The sequence below is a fragment of the Anastrepha ludens genome, chromosome 4 (assembly GCF_028408465.1).
Source record: "Anastrepha ludens isolate Willacy chromosome 4, idAnaLude1.1, whole genome shotgun sequence".
NCBI lineage: Eukaryota > Metazoa > Arthropoda > Insecta > Diptera > Tephritidae > Anastrepha > Anastrepha ludens.
Window position 1 is genome coordinate 78,271,724 of NC_071500.1, and position 19,321 is coordinate 78,291,044.

The window sequence follows — 19,321 nt, forward strand, 5'->3', positions numbered from 1 at the left end:
GATAATCCCTAATATATTCGATAAGTTGATTAAATTAAATTAGCAAATATGTTTCTTACTCACTTTAATATAGTCACACAAGCCATCGCCCTTTAGTTGCCCATCCAGCTCTGCATATAGTTTAAGTTTATACTTTTGCGTTTGAGGATCGCGCATTATCATACCGCATTTGCCCATCAGCTCCGCAAACTCATCCATTGTAATGTCCAATGGCAAATTAGAAACGTAAACCTTTGTGTTGCGCTCGGGATCCAAATCAAACCATTCTAAAAAATAAATAATTGAAGAATTAGGCAAAATAATAAATAAAATCTTACTTGGTGGCTCCTGCATTTTTCGCTTAGTCGCAGTTGTTGCTGCTTCCACAGAAGCTTTTGCTTCCTCGGTCATGCGTTGCAATTCAAACTCCTTCAGTTTTTCCTCTTGCTCGGCCTTACGCCGTTTCTCCTCCTCCGCTGCGCTAGTATTATCTATGAAGCCATAATTCATCTGATAATGCGCCATAAAGTCATCATCAATTTTTGGAAACCAGGCATTCTTGGTTGAGTCCCAAAAAAACACTGTGCCATCTTTGTCTGTATAAATGCGATTTCCGTCCTCATCAATATCGTACGTTATGTTCGCAGAATTAGATTCTGTGTCTGTTTGTGCGCTTAAATCTTTTGGTATCCACTTTTTCTTTTCAGCATCCCACTTGTAATGCTCGGTTTCGGTAGTTTGCGCCTGCGCCTTAGGTATCCATTTTTGAGTCTGACTGCACCATTTATAATGATCATTCTCGTAGAGATCGGCATTGCTCCCTATTGTAATCTGATTTTTCTCTGTGTCACAATGGAGCCAATTATTTTCAATTGTGCACCATTTGTACCTATAATTTGTCTTGGGATCTGTATAAATTGCGATGCCGTCAGAGTCATATGTCACATGTTCTGCATAGTTCGCATCCACGTCTGAGCTAGTCACCAAGTTGGTGACTGGTGAACGTGTAGAATTCTCACTTAATTCTTCATTTAACTGTTTAGTGTCTTTTACGTCTTCAGCTGCACACGCTTTAATGGAAACTTGTGTAGAATTGGCGACGTCCGTACAACTTGGAGAGGAAATTATTTCTTCACTGCGTTCAGCCTCTTCCGTTGGCTCTCTAGGTTTTGATGTTATTTCTTCTTGTTCTATTGAAGTGGAATTTAGTTCTTTAACTTCAATTGATTTAGATGAAGCTGATTCTTCGGGATGAGGTGACAACTCCGCATGTGATATTAAGGAAATATTTTCTGATGGTTTGCTTACATCTTCGGCAACTTTAGAAGCCGCATCTGTTATATTTTCCAAGTTCTCACTCATTTTTCATTTAAATGATTTGCCTAAAATTTAGAAATTAGTAATATATTTATTATGGAATTAAACCAATTATCTATATGTTATAATGATAATTATTAATACTGGTGATCGAAAGATTGTCATGACCAACAAATGAATATTTCTTATAAAATAAAGGGTCTTTCAAAAGTTACATCTAGATGTGGTAGTGAATAATTCCTAGACGGTACCTTTTTATATCACCTTTGACATTTGTCAGATAGACAGATGTATTATTTTCCACGATAGAACAACGCGTTTAAATTACTGAAACTTATTATGGAAATGGTCGATCTTTATGAACAACGTACAAGTTCGTGATTTTTTGGTGGAAATTATCGTCCGAATGAGTCGACAATTCTTCGACAGGTTGGTGAAATAATTAAAAGACACTGGTTCTATCGAGGATAGAAGGACGAGAGGACCAAAAATTGGATGCTCTGTTGAGATTACTGTTGCTATAACGCAAAGTGTTGCTGAACAACCTTCCAACATCGATATCTCAACGTTCACAAGTTAGGCATTCAAGAATCGACTGTTTGGCGGATTTTACCAATAGGTGTGTTGCTCTTGGTGGACATTTACATTATGCAATTTTTCACATATAATTGTTAAGATCCGTAATTCGAATAAAAATAGTGAAACCTGAAAAAATCTAAATTTTTACATGTTTAATTTTAAAACAACATCTGGGGGTGTCTTTTGAAAGGCCCTTTAGTACATACCTATGCATATAAGAACATATTTGAAAGATTTGCTATTCTGTTAAACATATAGTATATACATATACAAGATGGCATAAAATTAATCACCCTTGTGAAATATACAACTGCAGTATACAAATAGACAAGCACTGAAGCGCGTAAAAGTCAAAATAAAGATTTCCATCACCCAAAATAATTGTTTTTATTATTTAGTAAGAAAGTTACGTAAAAACAAAAATGGATGATATGCCTATATACACAGAAGGTATATATTTTAGGGTTAAATCACTTTCTGAGTACTAGGGAATTTTCTTGCAGGGTATTCTCAGCTAAGCCATACCAATCGATGGCGAATGCTTGCCACTCCTGCTTCATTAAAAACTTCTGAATGCAACTTGTTATCTATAAGGTAGTTTTCCAATCAAATATCTTCTATGCGTGTCCTGTATGAAGAACCTCTGCAAAAACACATATAAGACGTTACAAATACGACAAAATAATCTCCTGAGAAAGATGCTTAACTTATCCTGGGATTATTCCACAAGGCGGTAGCACGACGAAAACAAAGTAGAAATGATCTCACGAAACAAAAAACTTAACTTAAAATTTAGTTATTCTAATAACTAATTAATAAGATCTCCTTCAACATGTTTAAACCACCAAAGACCTAATGCCTGTACTGTAGATGTATACAACTTTTTCCTCAAGGGCTTTTTTTAGTAGTTGTTTCTTCTGCAATTTACATATGTACGAGTATAATGTTCCTCATCGCATTACCAAATCTTGACCATAAGATACATTTAAGAATTAAGGTAGCAAAAAATTAAAAAGAAGTAAAAGAAAAAATTACAAAAAACAATTACTACTTAAAAATAAAAAATAATTGTAATAACTTTTTTACTCAATAAAATAAAAAGATATTTAGTAAAAAGATATTCCAAAAAGGTAGCAAAAAATTTAAAAAAAGTAAAAGAAAAATTCAAAAAAAAATGTATATTTCGCCATTTTTCTACTTAAAAAATAAAAAATAATAACTTTTTTACTCAATAAAATAAAAAAGTTAGTTAGTAAAAAAGGTATAAAAACAAAAAAAATATATATAATAGGACTATGAATAAGTTCGTGCGGTTTTTTTCGAAATTTGAAACTTTATTGACGTAAAATGGTTACAAATTTAATATTCAAAATATTGTCCATCGCTTACTACTACTTTTCCCATCTTTCTGGCAATTCACGGATTCCCTTTGTGAAAAATTCGGTCGGTTTTGCCGCAATCCACGAATCGATCCATTTTTTGACTTCATCGTAATTACGGAAGTGCTGGTCAGCCAGGCCATGTTGCATCGATCGGAAGAGATAGTAATCGGATGGCGCAAGGTCTGGACTATACAGCGGGTGGGGTAGGACATCCCATTTGAGCGTTTCTAAGTATGTTTTGACCACTTGTGCAACATGTGGCCGAGCATTGTCATGTTGCAAAATAACTTTGTCGTGTCTATCGGCGTATTGCGGCCGTTTTTCTCGCAGTGCTCGGCTCAAACGCATCAATTGTCGTCGGTAGACATCCCCCGTAATCGTTTCATTCGGTTTCAGTAGCTCATAATACACAACACCCAGCTGGTCCCACCAGATACACAGCATAACCTTCAGGCCATGAATATTCTGCGCCGACGTCGATGTTGAAGCATGGCCAGGGTATCCATACGTTGCCCGACGTTTTGGATTGTCGTAATGGACCCACTTTTCATCGCCAGTCACAATTCGATGCAAAAAACCCTTTCTTTTGTGCCGTTGAAGCAGTTGTTCGCATGCCATAAAACGGCGTTCAACGTCTCTTGGCTTCAATTCATACGACACCCAATGGCCTACCTTTCGGATCATTCCCATGGCTTTTAAACGTTTGGAAATGGTTGATTGATCAACTCCCAAAGTTTTTGCAACCTCTTCTTGCGTTTGAGCCGGATCTTGATCGAGCAATTCCTCCAATTCGGTATCCATGAACTTTGGCGGCGCACCCTCGCGTTCTTCGTCTTCCAAGCCAAAATCACCACTTTTAAAGCGTGCAAACCACTTCTGGCACGTTCGCTCAGATAGAGCATGCTCACCATAAACTTCCACCAAGATACGATGACTTTCGGCTGCTTTTTTCTTCATATTAAAATAATGAAGAAGAATTCCCCGCAAAAACACATTATTTGGCACGAAATTCGACATTTTCAAGTGTGGTAAAAATATTGTTGTTTACGCTTCAAATAAAAAACTTATACTGACGTTTGTGCCTTACGACAGTAGCTCTCCAATGAATGTTTGGAAATGTGGATCGATGGAATAATAATCAAGTTACGCCATCTGTTGTAAAACCGCACGAACTTATAAATAGACCTATTAATATAATTACATATATGTGCATATGTATGGGCATATTCGAAAGAAGATTTGTGGTTTAAAAGGCGGAAAGGCTGTACTTGATTTTCCCAGCTTTCCCTAGCAGCTTATAACCTTTGGTCATACCGTGCTTTAGAAGTTCCTTTCTTCTTAAGGCAAATGAGATGGAATATGTTCTACTGTCTACTATATCTTTCAGGAAAAGACGACATTCCAGCGTAAGTTAGGAATCAAGAATGTAGAGATCCAGTACTCTACTGTGTCCTAGCTTTCACTAAAAAAGGAGACAAAAGGTTTTGAGACATTAATAATCAAAATTATTTTGCAATAAATCGATTGTTAAGCGCGCTTCATGGCAAGTTGCTCCGTCTCGTTAGAACCAAATGTATAAACTTAGCGAAGAAATTTATTTTTTTTTCAAGATGAATTTCCACAATTTGGAAGCCTTATTCTGGCGTTAAACAATTCATGATGACTTGCCCTGCCAAACTATAGTTATCGATATCACCCAATATCACTATAGCCGTTCGTCATATACGATGGAGCACTAGCAATTGTCCGAAGGATTTCACAGGACTGGTTCATTTGGAAGTAATTCCAAAGTTCTCTGCCATAATCCCATATTGGGGTGAACTCGGGGTGAGCTTTCGTTTCTTCCACAATTTTCTTCCAGGCGTCACGAGTTGTTTACGTGCATCTTTTTCGGGTCAATGATGACTTGGTCCAGCTGGTGCACTATTTGGCGTCTCGTGCTTTCGCAACCAGCGGATTATAAGCGGTCAAGGTTTTTACGACCAACGTTTGTGTGATTAAATGTGTTTAATAACATCTTCTCCTTTGTATAAGGACAACAGTTCGTCACTGTACCGTATTTTAAATGTGCCATCACTTTTCCGGAGCGGTCCGAAGATCTTTCGGAGTATTTTACGTTCGGAAATTTTTAGGAATTGCTCATCCGTATACACGCCAGTATTACTTATTCTAAATTTTTTTAACCATTAGTAACCATCAAGTAACTTTTTTTTTTGTTTTTTGCTTTTCCTACGTCAAGATTTAAAGCTTGCTTTTTGTCTATATCGTCGTTCGTGAATAACTTTGTGGATTTATTCTATCCTCGAATGGGTAAGTCTAAAGACGAAACAGTAGTGACGTATTAGATTTATCTGCGGTCAAAACGAAGTTTTACAAATATCTTTGAAATAGTCGGCTGTAGGCTGATTGGTCGACATGATAATTTTAGCGCCGCGTCGTTATTGGTTATTATATATTAGTTATTTGGTTTGGCAAGCCCTATTATTTCGGCTACTTTCCACGCCACCGGAAGGTATTTAAGGGTAACGGCAGCATTAAAGATATGCCGTAGAAATATTGTTGCTTTGCCGGGCATGTTTTTAATTATTTTTTCTGTTATTAGGTCATATCCTGCTGACTTGTTATTATTTAACTTTTTCGTATGCTTTATTCCTATTAATATTATTAATGTGTTTGAATAATATGTTTTTTCAGTCGGCTGGTAGCTGGCCTGATTTGTTAATGTGTTTTTGAAATGCTTTGATTGGTGATTGATGGCTATTTTGATTTGTCCATTCTTTTTAAATGGGTATCCAGCTTTCTATCATAGTCTTGTTTCAAGAGGTTTTTCATTTCTTTTAAAAGCTTTTTACGCTTTTAAGTAAAGCTTTTCCATTTGGTGATCTCGTTGTTTGTCATTTTTTTATATCATTCTTTTTTCATATCATTCTTTTTTGTCAAATTTTCTTTTTAATAGTGTCCAAAACGCCACAATTTTTTTTTGTTTATACATCGGAAAATTACAGTTGGTGCATTATTATTGTGTCATTAAAGAACGCAATCGCTGGCTCGATATCGTTTGCTGTTTTAAATGAAATGTTTAACTTCAATGTATTGTTCAAGAAATCTCCGAAAGCTTACCAGTGTCTACTGTGATTATACGGAATTTTATTGAAAATGAGTTGTGGTTTGAGAGTTAGAAAGATTGTTGAGTGGTCTGATGATAAGTCCAAACATCATTTTATTTTCGTTTACCCACCGCGAAATGATTTAAAAATAAAAAAATTCTATTAGATCATTGTTAGTGTCAGATGGCCAGAAGGTAGGCTATCCAGTACTTATAAATTGGCATTATATTCTCTTATTGCATTAAGTAATTCCTTGCCTTTGATGTTAGTTAAATCATACTCCCAAGTCATGTTTTTTGCTTTGAAGTCTCTACCTAAAGTCTATAAATCTATTTCCTAGGGTTATAAGGTAGTCCACATACTGAGTTTTGTTACAAACCAACTATGACTGTTGACCTGGAAGCCAACATTTCGTATGTTATTGCATTCGGTATCTTGAAAAATGTAGATATTGAAAAGCGAGCCTCTTCATAAGATGCGTGCTTGAATAAGTCCCAATGTGTTATGAGCCTTAAAACTTAATGCCATGCCCTTCCAAAGCTTATCAAGCTAAGCAATTTTTTGTTCTAAGAATAGCTGTTACAAAAAATTCTTTAATTCATTTATTTACTTACATATAAACTTGCACATACAAACATGTACATATAAACATAATCATCTATTTATTGCAAGGTCAGAGTATGAAAGTAAAAGTAAAAAAAAAATATGTGTTGCCCCATTTCTTCTCTTATTCAAATCCTACTTTGTATGAGTGGGAATGTTTCGCATTTGAATACCTGAAGGTCATAGCGAGCACTTTTGCATTCCACGATTTCCTGCCCTAGTCTTTTGCTTTATTTTTAACTACGAAAATGCGTGCAAGTCGAACTGTTTGCGTGATGGTTGCTTACTAGAGAAAAAAGAGTCAGGTTAGGGGCTTTGTTAAATTAAAGCTTAAGAAAATACATATTGTACTAATGTCGCTTCGCACCGTTGGAGTACCTATTTAATTATATAATATATAAACGCATTTTAACTACATTCGAAATAAATGTAAGAAGTCACTGACCAACTTCTATAGAATTTATGTATGTATAAGGGTAAGCATGTGTGCCATATTTATTTTAACTGGTACGGCTATATACCTATGCATCAGAAATATATCTGCTATATTTATTTTTGACAAAGAAATATCGATCGATTACACTACGGGAGGATTTCGTCTTTGTACTTTAATAAGTGGAAATGTAAGAATTTCAGCCTCTCATACATATATCGCAGGTTGACATATAGACGCGTTGTATACTTGATCAATATGTATTTAGGAAGTACAAATTAGGCTGCCCGAGAAAGTGGTAGTAGAACTGTAATTGTAATATATTAACATATATGAGGTATGCCTATTACATAACGAGACTGGCGCTGTCAAAAACGAGTTTGTGAATGTGACAACGACCGGCAACTTTAAGTGCGAAGCTTTTTCTTTCGAATGTAGTCACTTTCCCTTTTATAAATAAATTAGTATGGCTACGGACTTCAATCGTATGTGTATAAAAGCCAATCAACTGATTCCTAAGGTTAATAGCCTTCATTATTGAAAACCATAGTTTAATGAAAATAAGGTGCAATAAGTAACTTAACCTCACTTTCTCAGTATGTAGTATTAAAGGTAGGGAAAGGGGTGCTCATCCTTCAATTTCCATTCAATAAATAATTTAAATTCAAGTGTATTTTTACAAAATTATACCTACATATGTATGTATATGTATATATAGCCAAATGAGTTGGTGCGTGACTTCCACTGCCACTGGTAGAGGACTATTATCCTAACTTACGATGGCTAGCATTTGCAATATATTTAAATGCATAACCGCAAACCGGTACAAGTACATATGTAATATTCATTATACTAGCAATCAAAATACCCACAGCACATCCGAGGTGATTCGAAGAATGGCCAATACCATTTTCTTCACTTCATCAATTTTTTCGACTGTTGTTCAAGTGTTCGGGCGTGCGGCACGCTTTTCATCGTTCACATCTTCTCGGCCTTTTGAGAACATTTTGTACCACCGATAAACGTTGCTGCGGTCCAAAGTAGCTTCTCCGTATGCCACAGTCAACATTCAGAATACATCTGATACAGGTTCTTTGATCAATTTTTTTGGATAGGTAAAAATCTAAGACGAGCCGAAACACGTGCAAGCAAAGCAGCAGCAACATATCGCCACAAAAAAATCGAAATTCGAATATCAGCCAAAATTCCGATATCAATTGGCCGCCTCGGAGCTGTGATTTAAGCCCGTTGGACTATTTTTTGTGGGGAGCCGTTAAGGACAAATGCTATGCGAACCATCCAGAGACGATTGATGCTTTAAACACGAAATCGAAGTTGCCATTCATGAAGTTGGAGCCCAAACAATCGAAAATGTGCTTAAAAATTGGGTTGATCGAATGGCCTACTGTAAAGCCAGTCGTGGCAGTAATTTGAACGATATTATTTTTAATTCATTAATGACAATGTTCAATCTTCAAAATAAAAAAAGTTTGAAAAAATATTGATTAGTTTTTTTTTATAGCCGATTCAAAAAGCAAATTTTACATGGCCCACCCTATACGTAACCTGCGAAAATTCAAAATTCGCCATACTTTTTGAACACACCTCATATCGCCTGACTTCAGCCACGTTCTTCTTTTGCACAGAATGCACAAAACCGAAATATCTATATGGGTAAACCAACTTTATAATTTATCTTCTAAAATTTTGTAGCTGCATAATATTTTCTTAAATGTATTAGTCCAGTCAAAAGAAGATTTAACTTAGTAATTTTAGGAGTATGCGAGTTTATGGTTTTATTATGTAAAGCCCATCACTGTGAACTTAAGTTTGAGTTTTCGGGGTCGGGGGTTGTGTCCCGTGGCCGCCATCTTGGAAATAAGGGTGCAACTGGTTTTTTGCGATTATCTCGTGAATTTCGAAAGTTACGAAAATTTTGTAAACTTCAGCATACTTATGGTGTGAGACAAAATTTTAAGAAAAATAAGACTCAATTCAAGAAAATTAGTAATCGACTATATCATGTCTATGCCATCTCAATCGATTTTCAGGTGTAGGAAAATTTAGAAACATGAAAATTTCAAAATGCGATATCTCAGCGAAAAAAAAATGATATTTGAGCAAACTCAACGCCGTTTGAAAAAAGAAGGCTTGTATTTAAAGATGCCATCCTTTAATTTTGGTGAAAGAAAACATCTGCAAGGCTACATAACCTCAAATATGGGCAAAAACGGTGTTTTTTGCACTTTTTGGTTAGGATATATCGAAAACCAGAGCTGATAGAGCAATTCTGAGGCCAGATTTGGATTCAGCGCATCATAAACCTTCGGAAATATATGGTCTGGTTTCTGGGTCTGAATGTTGGTTAAATTTTGTCGGCCTGTGTAATCATGTACGCGCTTCGCTAATGTAATGGTTGATCCGCTTAGCAGCTCAAAATCATAAGACTAAATAAAGATAGCGAAAAAAACTTATGGATAAAAATGTTCACAAAAGAATGCTCTATAAAAAAGCTCTGATGCATATTTTCCATAAAATCAATAAAAAAAAAGTTATTACGCTTGAAAAAAATTCATCCCTTAATTTTTCGCGTAATTTTGTTTATAACTTCTTTATGATTAATTTTACAATAAAAAGTTTTGAATGAAAGTTGTAGATAATATTATTATCTACAAAAAAGTATTTTACAAAATTTTCGTAACTTTCGAAATTCACGAGATAATATATTAGCAAAAACCAGTTGCACCCTTATTTCCAAGATGGCGGCCGCGGCAATTGCGTGAAATTTTCATAAACATTTTACAATTTAAAATATTACTTAAGGTAAGTTGAGTAGTTTCCAATACCAAATCAATAGTTTTCGTGCGGGGAAAATAACTTTTTAGGACACTATGCCAAGAAGAACGCAGCTATCTACAGAGGAGCGTACTAATATTCTAGCTAATATTGAATCGGGAGTCTCAGTTCGCATAGTAGCGCTGAAAAAATTTAAATAAAAGTACTACACACAACGTTTTGGAAAATTCTGATGGATATGGAAAAATTAAAAGAACTGGTCTGAAGCCTAAGATTGTCGACAGGTGTTACAATAAAAAACAGACGGTTACAATAAAAAACACCAGACCAAACTAAATTAGATGTGAACTTTCTCCCAATGGTACGAAGCGAATTATACCGCAAATTTTGTGTGAAGATTCAAGTTTAAAATATCAAAAAGACTAGCTGAACCGAAGCTTACACCATGCCACAAAGCAGCTAGACTCAAGTTCGCCGATAACCATAAGTTCTGGGATGACGAAAGGCAATCCATAATTTTTAGGGATGAAGAAGAATTTTATCTCTATGCGCCTTAAGGGTCTTCAGACGTACTGGAGAGATATACGAGAGCTACGACAAACGCGTCCCTCTCGAAACTCCCATTGTGGCTCTCTTATGACCTTGGGTATTTTAGCTAAAGTGGCAATATTCCAATTTGTTTAATTTCGCATAACATGCGGTTAGTCTTCAACGTATCAACAGTACAATGCTCCAGTCCACAGTGCTAGTGTACAAAGCAGTTTTTCACGTCGAAAAACATTCTTGTGATGAAGTGGCCCGCTGCAAATTCAGACCTACATCCTCCGGAGAACCTCTGGAACATTTTTAGCAAGCAAGGTTATAAAGGCGCACGTAAGTTTATTAGCCTATTGCACCTTAAGCTAAAAGCTATTCAAAAGGAATGGGCAAAAATCATCCTTAGTGGCCTTCAGTCACTCGTAAATTCGATGCCATGACGACTAGTATCAGTTACAATAAATAACGAAGGCCATACAAACTATTAAATATTATTTTATATTGTTTTCTTAAGATTTAATCTTTTCTGAAGTTTAATATTAATATTTCTATTGAATAGCTCTGTCTTTTGCTGTATTCATTCTCTTACGTAGTAATACGATATAAGTTAAGTTGGCATCATTCCAAAATAAACATGACTAACTTGTCAAAATTATATAAAAACACCCCACTACTGGTATCGCCTTATCCAAACCATAAAGCACAAAATATCTGGACAAAAGAAACGGTTTAGGAAAAAAAATGGGATAATCGAAAATAACTTAGAAGAGAAAATGAAACGTTCGCATAACAAAAGGGTAAACACGTTAAAAGGTCAACGTCTTTTGGGCTTACAAGACACACAAAAACAGCGATTACCATAATTCTTGAGAGTCAATCATTTACATTAAGGGGTAACACCACTGTACACGCGTAAAATAAACACGATTTTTAAAGAATTTTTTTGTATAGAAGAAAAAGGAAAACAATCACTCTGTTTGGGGAAGTTATTACTTATATACTAAAATACAAGACTACAGAGTTTGATCGAAAAATTTTACAAAATGGCGGCATTGGAGACATTTTTGTAATACGGTTTCTCTTGAAGGAGCTCCGTGGCACGCAGCACAGAGGGTGCAAATTTTAATCTGGAACAAAAAAACATTTTTTTTCTTAATCTAGATAAGAATAACTAGAGAAACACGTAGGGGATTTAAAAAATATTTATTTTTGTGGAATTAGCAAGCATTTGAAGGAAAAAACTCTATTTTGGACTAAAAAAACGGCACTTAAATAATTATACCAATCGTTTAAATTAATCTATCGAAAATCCCCTACGCTCTTCTCTTAAGAAGGTTATTATACAGACGTAGTGAAAACCCTGATTAAAAATATTTAAAATTGTTTGAGTTATGCTGCGTGCCAATTTCAGAAAACGTGTTTTGAGAAAAACGCGCTTAAAGTTTGGAAATTTGGCGAAGTTGTTAGGTAGCAGTCACTTACGCTTGGTTGAAAGCTTAAAATATTTATGAAATAAACTTCGGTAACGTATAAAACTTTTTGTTCTGTATTTTAAAAGGTTCAAAGAATTTGTTAAGCTTATAAAAAAAAAATCAATTTTTTGAAATTTCTACAGTGGTGTTACCCCTTAACGCCAGTATCTGCATGCATACAAAATATATGTACGTTCGTAGTTGCATATGGTACGATACAAGTGCTTATTCTTATGTAGAAGTAGAGTAAGGGTATCATGGTATTATCTGCTTGTTTTTCGTCGACAATACTGAGAAACTTTAATTTATGTTAAACAAATATAACCGTTGGCATTCTTACACCTGCAAAAGATTCAGAGGCACATATTAAAAAAAATATGGCAAAGCCCGGAAACACACCCTTAAGGGGTTACATGGGTTTCGTCGGGTAAAAAAATGCCTATTTTCAATAATTTTTTTTCTATGTAAAAAATTATTTATTTAATTTTTTCTGAAATTTTCAAAAAAAAAAAAATTAAAACTCCTCCATTGTGACGTCATTTCCGGTGACCCCTCGAAAAAAAAGGTGCGTCCGCGTTGTCAGCATAACTCCTGACAGGCTCATCAAAAATGAAATGTTTTAGTTAAGACCATAAACTCGTGCTTGAATGAAGGAAAGAAAAAAAAAGTAAAAATTGGAATTTTGGCAGACATTTTTCCATAAAAATGAAAATTTCGGTCAAATTTGCTTGACATTTTGTTTTTTTTTTTAAATAGTTGTAATTGAAAAAAAAAACAAAATCCTTCGTTCAATCCCGAGTAAATTGTATTTCGAACACCTGTGTAAAATTTCATCAAGATCGGTTGAGTAGTTTTCGAGAACATTTGACAACCGACTTTGAAAACACGGTTCCGAGAAAAACGCGTTTAAAGTTTTGAGTAACAATAAAAGTGGCTTGGAGCGCACACATTCCAAAGGCTGTATCTCCGAATTTATTATTCGGATCGAATTGAAAATTTAGGATAATATTCCTGAGATGTTGTAGAAAATAATAAGCCAAAAAATAAATAAATAAATCGATTTTTTGAACCAACGAAACCCATGTAACCCCTTAAGAAATTGGCGGGTAACTTCATTCCTAGTAAATATCCATATATCCAGTAAGCTCCATATCTACAAAAATAGATTTTTTATTTATCTACTTCATTAATAAAATACTCAAACTACATTAAAACTATTAACGTAGTTTAGAATACTTGTTTTTATGGTAACAAGAATTTTTCATAATAAAAAATTGAACTACACAGCCACATTTTTTTCTTAAAATTAGTGCATAATTAGCAATTGCTCGTGAAAAAGAAATCAGAAGATGTTTTCTGAATATGCTGAGGGCGCCGAACCATTTGCCTTTGTTCCGTTACTTCAGTGATCTTAGCTTTCAAATATCCAAAATACCCACAGTTACTCTACACTTTGACTCAGTTTTAGAAATAGTAGAATCTATTAGCTTGGCAAAACGTCCTTACTTCCGGATTGAAAAAACCGAAGTATATATGTGCATACGTTCATTCTGAATCTATACTTATATGTGCATGTACTAGACATATGTTTACAGTTCATTCGCTCTAAAATTTGCATACCCAAATTAGCACACTGGCATATGCACTTGTGCACATATCAAATTTAGTTGGTCACTGTGTCCAAATAACTCAAAGAAACTATTTCACGTAGTCGACATATCGGCATGTATGCAAAGATAAGATCACTACACACAGTCTGCCTAAAACAAGCGTGACCGGCGAAATTCAAACATAGAGTTCAGTTATAAAAAAAATTAAAGGCTGCTAAATATGCGTATCTTGAGAAAAGTGACTCGGCCGTAATTGCATATGGCCTCGGTTGTCTAGCGTAAGTGCACTAGCCTACCATCCCAAAGGTTGTGGGTTCGAATCCCTCGTAAAGCACGGTCCTCGCACTCTTCTAAATTTACCTACTTTCCCCGTATCTAAAAAAAACAAGATTAAAATAAAAAAACTTATTTCTCAAACCCAAAAACTTATCCTTTTCATCCTTACTCACGCACAATAGTCAGCGCATTATTTGCATTGTAGCTGCTAAAACAAGCAACAACAAAGAAACACGCACAACGTTACACATTGCATCAGTGGAAGCGGGCAGCCGCGGTAATAGCGCAGACACACCACTTTAGCGAAGTCCTCAAACATCTGTGTGATCTTTCTGGTAGAAAAATGTGACACACAGATGGCGCTTCAAGCAGTAAGAAAGCGTTGTTCCTAAGCAACGACAGGTGGGCATTCCCACTACTTAGGACTGATAGCGGCAGCCTAATCACCTACCCTGGCAGAAATCAAATAGATTAACGAATCCAACGCAAGACAAGTCTTGTCGAAGCCCTATTCTCCCGAGAAGAGTGAAAAAGGGAAAAAAAGTTTCTCGTGTATCGGCAGCAAAATACTTGTAGAAGTCGAAGACGTTCATAAATAAATAAATGCAATGGTATATCGAAGTTAAGAACGTTGAGGACATCCCCGGACGAGACCAAAAAAAAAACCTCTTCAAAGTATGATTGGAAGATCATTGATTTGTTTCTGACAAAGCCAAACTTATCGTTGCGTGAAGCTATAGCAGTTTCAAGGAAAGTGGTATTAATGTATCTAAAGACACGACTGGAGAACGTTTACGAGTAGAGGAACTCAAATTCCGCATTACATAGAAAACTCTCACTATCGCACATTGAAAAAATTCTTGCATGGGCTAAGGAAAATTCCGAAAAGATGTGAATATGTTAGGAGAAACTAGCCAACCTTGGATTTAACAAGACAATGATCCCAAGCATCGAAGCTGTAGGTACGTAGAGTGGAAACAGCTAAATGGGGTTGAACTGTTGGATTTCCCTTCACAGTCGTCTGATGCCAACTCTATTAAAAATTTTTGGACAGTGGCGTATCCGAATGGGGTGGTACGTGACAACAATTCGGAAGAGCACACATTCGAGACCCGGGGTACGAAACACCAATTAATAGGAACGATTTTGTTAATAGCGGTCGCACCTCGGTAAGCAATGGCAAACCTTCGAGTATTTTTGTAATGAAAAAGCTTCTCATAAAAAACCAGCAAACGATCAAATAATTATCAATGAAAATTCGACTGATTTGGAGGCTATTACCTCCACAATTTGCGCAGAAATTGACACAAAGTATGACTGGAAGATGTGAAACCATTACAGCTACTTGTGGTGACTATACATTTCATTGAATATTTGCGTATAATAAATTGTAAATGGGCTTTCCAATAACAGGTGTTAGGTATTAAACAGGGGAGATGATTAACGATTTATTATGGCCGGAATTGGATGGTATTGATCGGGATAACGTTTATTTTAATCAAGACGGCGCTACGTGCCACACAAGCAACGAAACCATTGATCTTTTGCGGTAAAAGTTTCTGCACCGTGTTATCTTCCGAAGAGGTGATCACAATTGGCCACCGAGATCTTGTGATTTAACACCTTGTGAATTTTTTCTTTGGGGCCACGTGAAAGAGAAGGTCTACGCCAACAGCCCAGGGTCGATTCAAAACCTCAAAACTGGAAGTCGTGAGGCTATCGAGGACATAGGGCAGCCACTTTCCAATTCGGTTAATGAAATAAACATCTGATCATTCATATTAAAAAATATCATTTTTCTTTGAATATCAAAATAACACCTCTTACTGGAAAACCCTTTATTAAAATATTCATACAAAGATGCCTTCTGAAAAAGTTCATGCCGGAAAGCCCTACCGAATGGTAGATGATTTTTATAAAAGGATAAATTTAAAACAATAATAAGACAAAAACTCGACTGCCGTAACCGAGCATATATAATCCAAATATATTTGCATTAAGGGGAGATATACACCTAAAAGTCGGAAAAAAGGTCATTTTTATGAATTTTTTTCAAAGGAAACTATTTAAAATGTATGATTGGGGTTTTATTTATCTAAAAGTACATATATTCAAAAATGTGTTAAATTTGTTTTAGCTTAAAATAATAAGAATTGTAAAGGATAATGTAGAAGTCCTTGAAAAAGCAGCCTCCGCGGTACCCAATGGCGTTTCTCCAAAAATCATCTGAAATAAGAAAACCAAAAAGATTATTAAACCAGATACTAAAATCTAGTCTTTGTCGTAGCCGATTTTGAAAATATCGATTTTTAACAAAATGGCGGACGTTTGAACATAAGTATTGATTATTGGGCTAAAAATGAGTTCTTATTTTGCCTATAGAACAAAAACTATGTAACGGAAAAAAAAAATCCTATGACATCTACTAGATAATGTTGTATAGAATAACCACAAAAAGCCTCAAGGCAAGGTTTATTACTTTTCGAGAAATTTTGGGTACCAACTTGAAAAACGTGGTTTTGAGAAAAACACGTTTGAAAATTTGGGAATGAATGAATCATAAAATTTGTCAACTTACATGCAATCATCGATACCAGGCCCATAGTGCAGGTCCTTTACAGTGGACGGAATGTCCAGGGCTTCCAAATTTTCTTGTCTTCGCCGTATACGACCTTCTTTTGTAGTCTCCTGCGCTCGCAGCTCGGCTTTCGCTATGCGAGTTTCGTCTTCTTGCGCAGCGTACAAGTGCGCTCCTGGTCCAACAGATATTCCCAACACGTTCATAATTTCTAATAATGAGGTGACACCATTATTGAATGTGCATGATGCCAGAAATACAGCAATATTGACGATTTTGGCCCCGCTGTTCATCGTTTTTGGAGCTATCTTCCAAATCAATTGGTTGAAGCTCTCATTTGAATTTTGCGTAAATCCGCCAACACAGCGTTCCAACAATTTGTCATTGCTGAGATCATTGTAGATCGGTTTGATGGCATCTAACACTATTTTTGGCAATTCAGTATAATCGTGGAGGAAATTTTTCAATTCATTTTTAGCTTTCGCTTGTTGCCACTTGCACCAGGATTCGCGGCCCTCGGGACAGAAGTGATGTTTCGGCTTTCTATCTGTTGAGCTGTAATGATAAAATGTTGCCCATATCGCTTTTTTCATATCGTCTTTGGAGTGACAATTTCTGCGAATAGCTAAACCATAATAAACGCTTAGTTTATCTATCAGTTTTAGTGTCAATTTATTTCTTCCGCCAATTCCAGGATTGTCTTTTTTACATGCGCGAAGACGGGTGCCCATTCGCTTTTGCACATGTCCTACGCATTCTTTTTTTACAATTTCAGCCCGATTACCATAAGGTTTTGCATTTACTATTCCCGTGTACGTCTTGGAGTCGCCATCCCCCACGTAATTAGTGTACATCACTCCATGATTTTCAACAGATCTTGAAAATAATTCTATCATGGCGTCTACTTCCATTTTACCTGCTGATCCTTCATGATTGATCTGACAATTTTGATCGTGATTGGATTTCCATGCCTCATATTGCTCGGTATTTTTGTGTTTATTCCAATAATTACATTCAGCACAATAAGAAGATTTAACAAGAAAATCAACGACTTTTCCTGTAAACTGACCAATAAGAACCGCAACTCCATATAATGGGTAAAACCACGTTTTCGCCACGTACCATCTCCTGAAACGAACAGTTTTCTTAAATCAGTACTGGAATCTTCTTTTTTTATTTCCTGTTGTTCTTCTTTTACAGCTTGTTTTAACACCAATTGAGCAATATTAGAAGCAGCAGAATGAATGTTATTAATAATCATATCATACATCGATTGTTGAAGCGGAGGCGGTAAATCCATGAGTCCACAAAATTTCATAGCTCCACGCAAACCAATCCCCAATAAACGCAAGACAAAAAAAAATCGTGTATTTATTTCGTAAGCTGTGTTGATGTACGGGCACGAAGGGATGAAAGTCGGTTTGCACGACAAACAAGAAACTACAATCTTAAAACCAAGTCCTCGAGTTCTTTCTATAGAGAATCGAACATCACTATTACACTTTTTACACTTTACACATTCCGACAAGGCAGAAAACACAGTCAGAAAATTCAAAATTCGATACCCGATGTTTGGATCTTCTGGTGCGGATGTCTCACGATCAGTCTTTAATTTTTTGGCACTAGAACTAATATTTTCGTCGGAAATTTTTTCGGCAGAATATCGATTTTTGGGCGGCATTTTCTTTTTGCTTCGATCTTTGCGAAAAAATCCGGTTCGATGATCTTTTCGAGAACCTTTACTTCTTATATCCATTTTTCTCTCAATATTTATTTGGAAACGAAAATTCACTGAACTGCTTAGTTGAACGAACGGCAAGGTACTGACAAAACGTGTCTATTACCCTCATACCTGGAGCCAAGCATGCCCAAAAACCCAACACAATAGAATGCCGGAGTAAGTTTAGAAGCTTCGTACAAGGGTCGCTAACCGCCTCTACCTGCCTGTCAGCTCCGGCCCATAAAATCAAGTTTCACGTTCTCGGCTGTAACTAGCTTATTTATCGAAATATTACCTTGTCCTTTTCACTAGATATTCTAGAGCCCTCAAACTTTAAGAAAATGCAAAAAAAAAAAAATCGATTTTTCACGACCTTCTAGGTGTATATCTCCCCTTAAAAAAAATTGCGTTTTCTAAGAAAAATAAATATTTTTAGTCTGGATCCCTGCGGAAAAATCGAAATTTAACGGCTGTGAAGTTAGTACTAGTGTAAATAATTGTTGAAGAAATTAGCCGCGGTTCAAAGCACAAATATGACATCATAACAGATGACGAATCTGGGATATACATATGTATATGAGCTAGAAACAAAACAGCAATTAGTATGGGTAATCCACGACGAGCTAAATCCAAAAGTTATTCCAAAAGAAGCACCTCAAAGCAAATAGGCGCCTGTTTTTTCGGAAAACCTGATAATGTCGCAACTGTACCACTAGAAAAATTTAAAAGAGTATATTCTAAGCGGTACACCACCATTTGTTTGCCAGAAGTTTCCGGAGAATTAAGGAAACCAACCGTCGAAGACAATGCGAGCTCTCATGTATAGGCTCACACAAGAAAGTTGTTGTGCACTCCAAAAATCACCTGCCTTACAACCCTGATTTTGCACCTAATAATTTCTTTTTATTTACAAAAATTAAAAATAAAATGCA

At 35.8% G+C, this 19,321-nt stretch overlaps 1 protein-coding gene across 3 annotated transcripts in view; it reads right to left on the minus strand.

Moving 5' to 3' along the window:
- The window catches only part of LOC128859925 (HIV Tat-specific factor 1), a 59,551-nt gene that overhangs the window by 11,962 nt on the left and 28,268 nt on the right, over positions 1-19,321 (minus strand). For all 3 annotated transcript variants that reach the window (XM_054097080.1, XM_054097082.1, XM_054097081.1), the window contains 2 exons: positions 318-1,361; positions 64-266 (listed from right to left, as the gene is read on the minus strand). In XM_054097080.1, coding sequence (XP_053953055.1) covers positions 64-266; positions 318-1,341 — 1,227 coding nt within the window. In that variant the 5' untranslated portion in view covers positions 1,342-1,361. The remainder of the gene's footprint in view (positions 1-63; positions 267-317; positions 1,362-19,321) is intronic.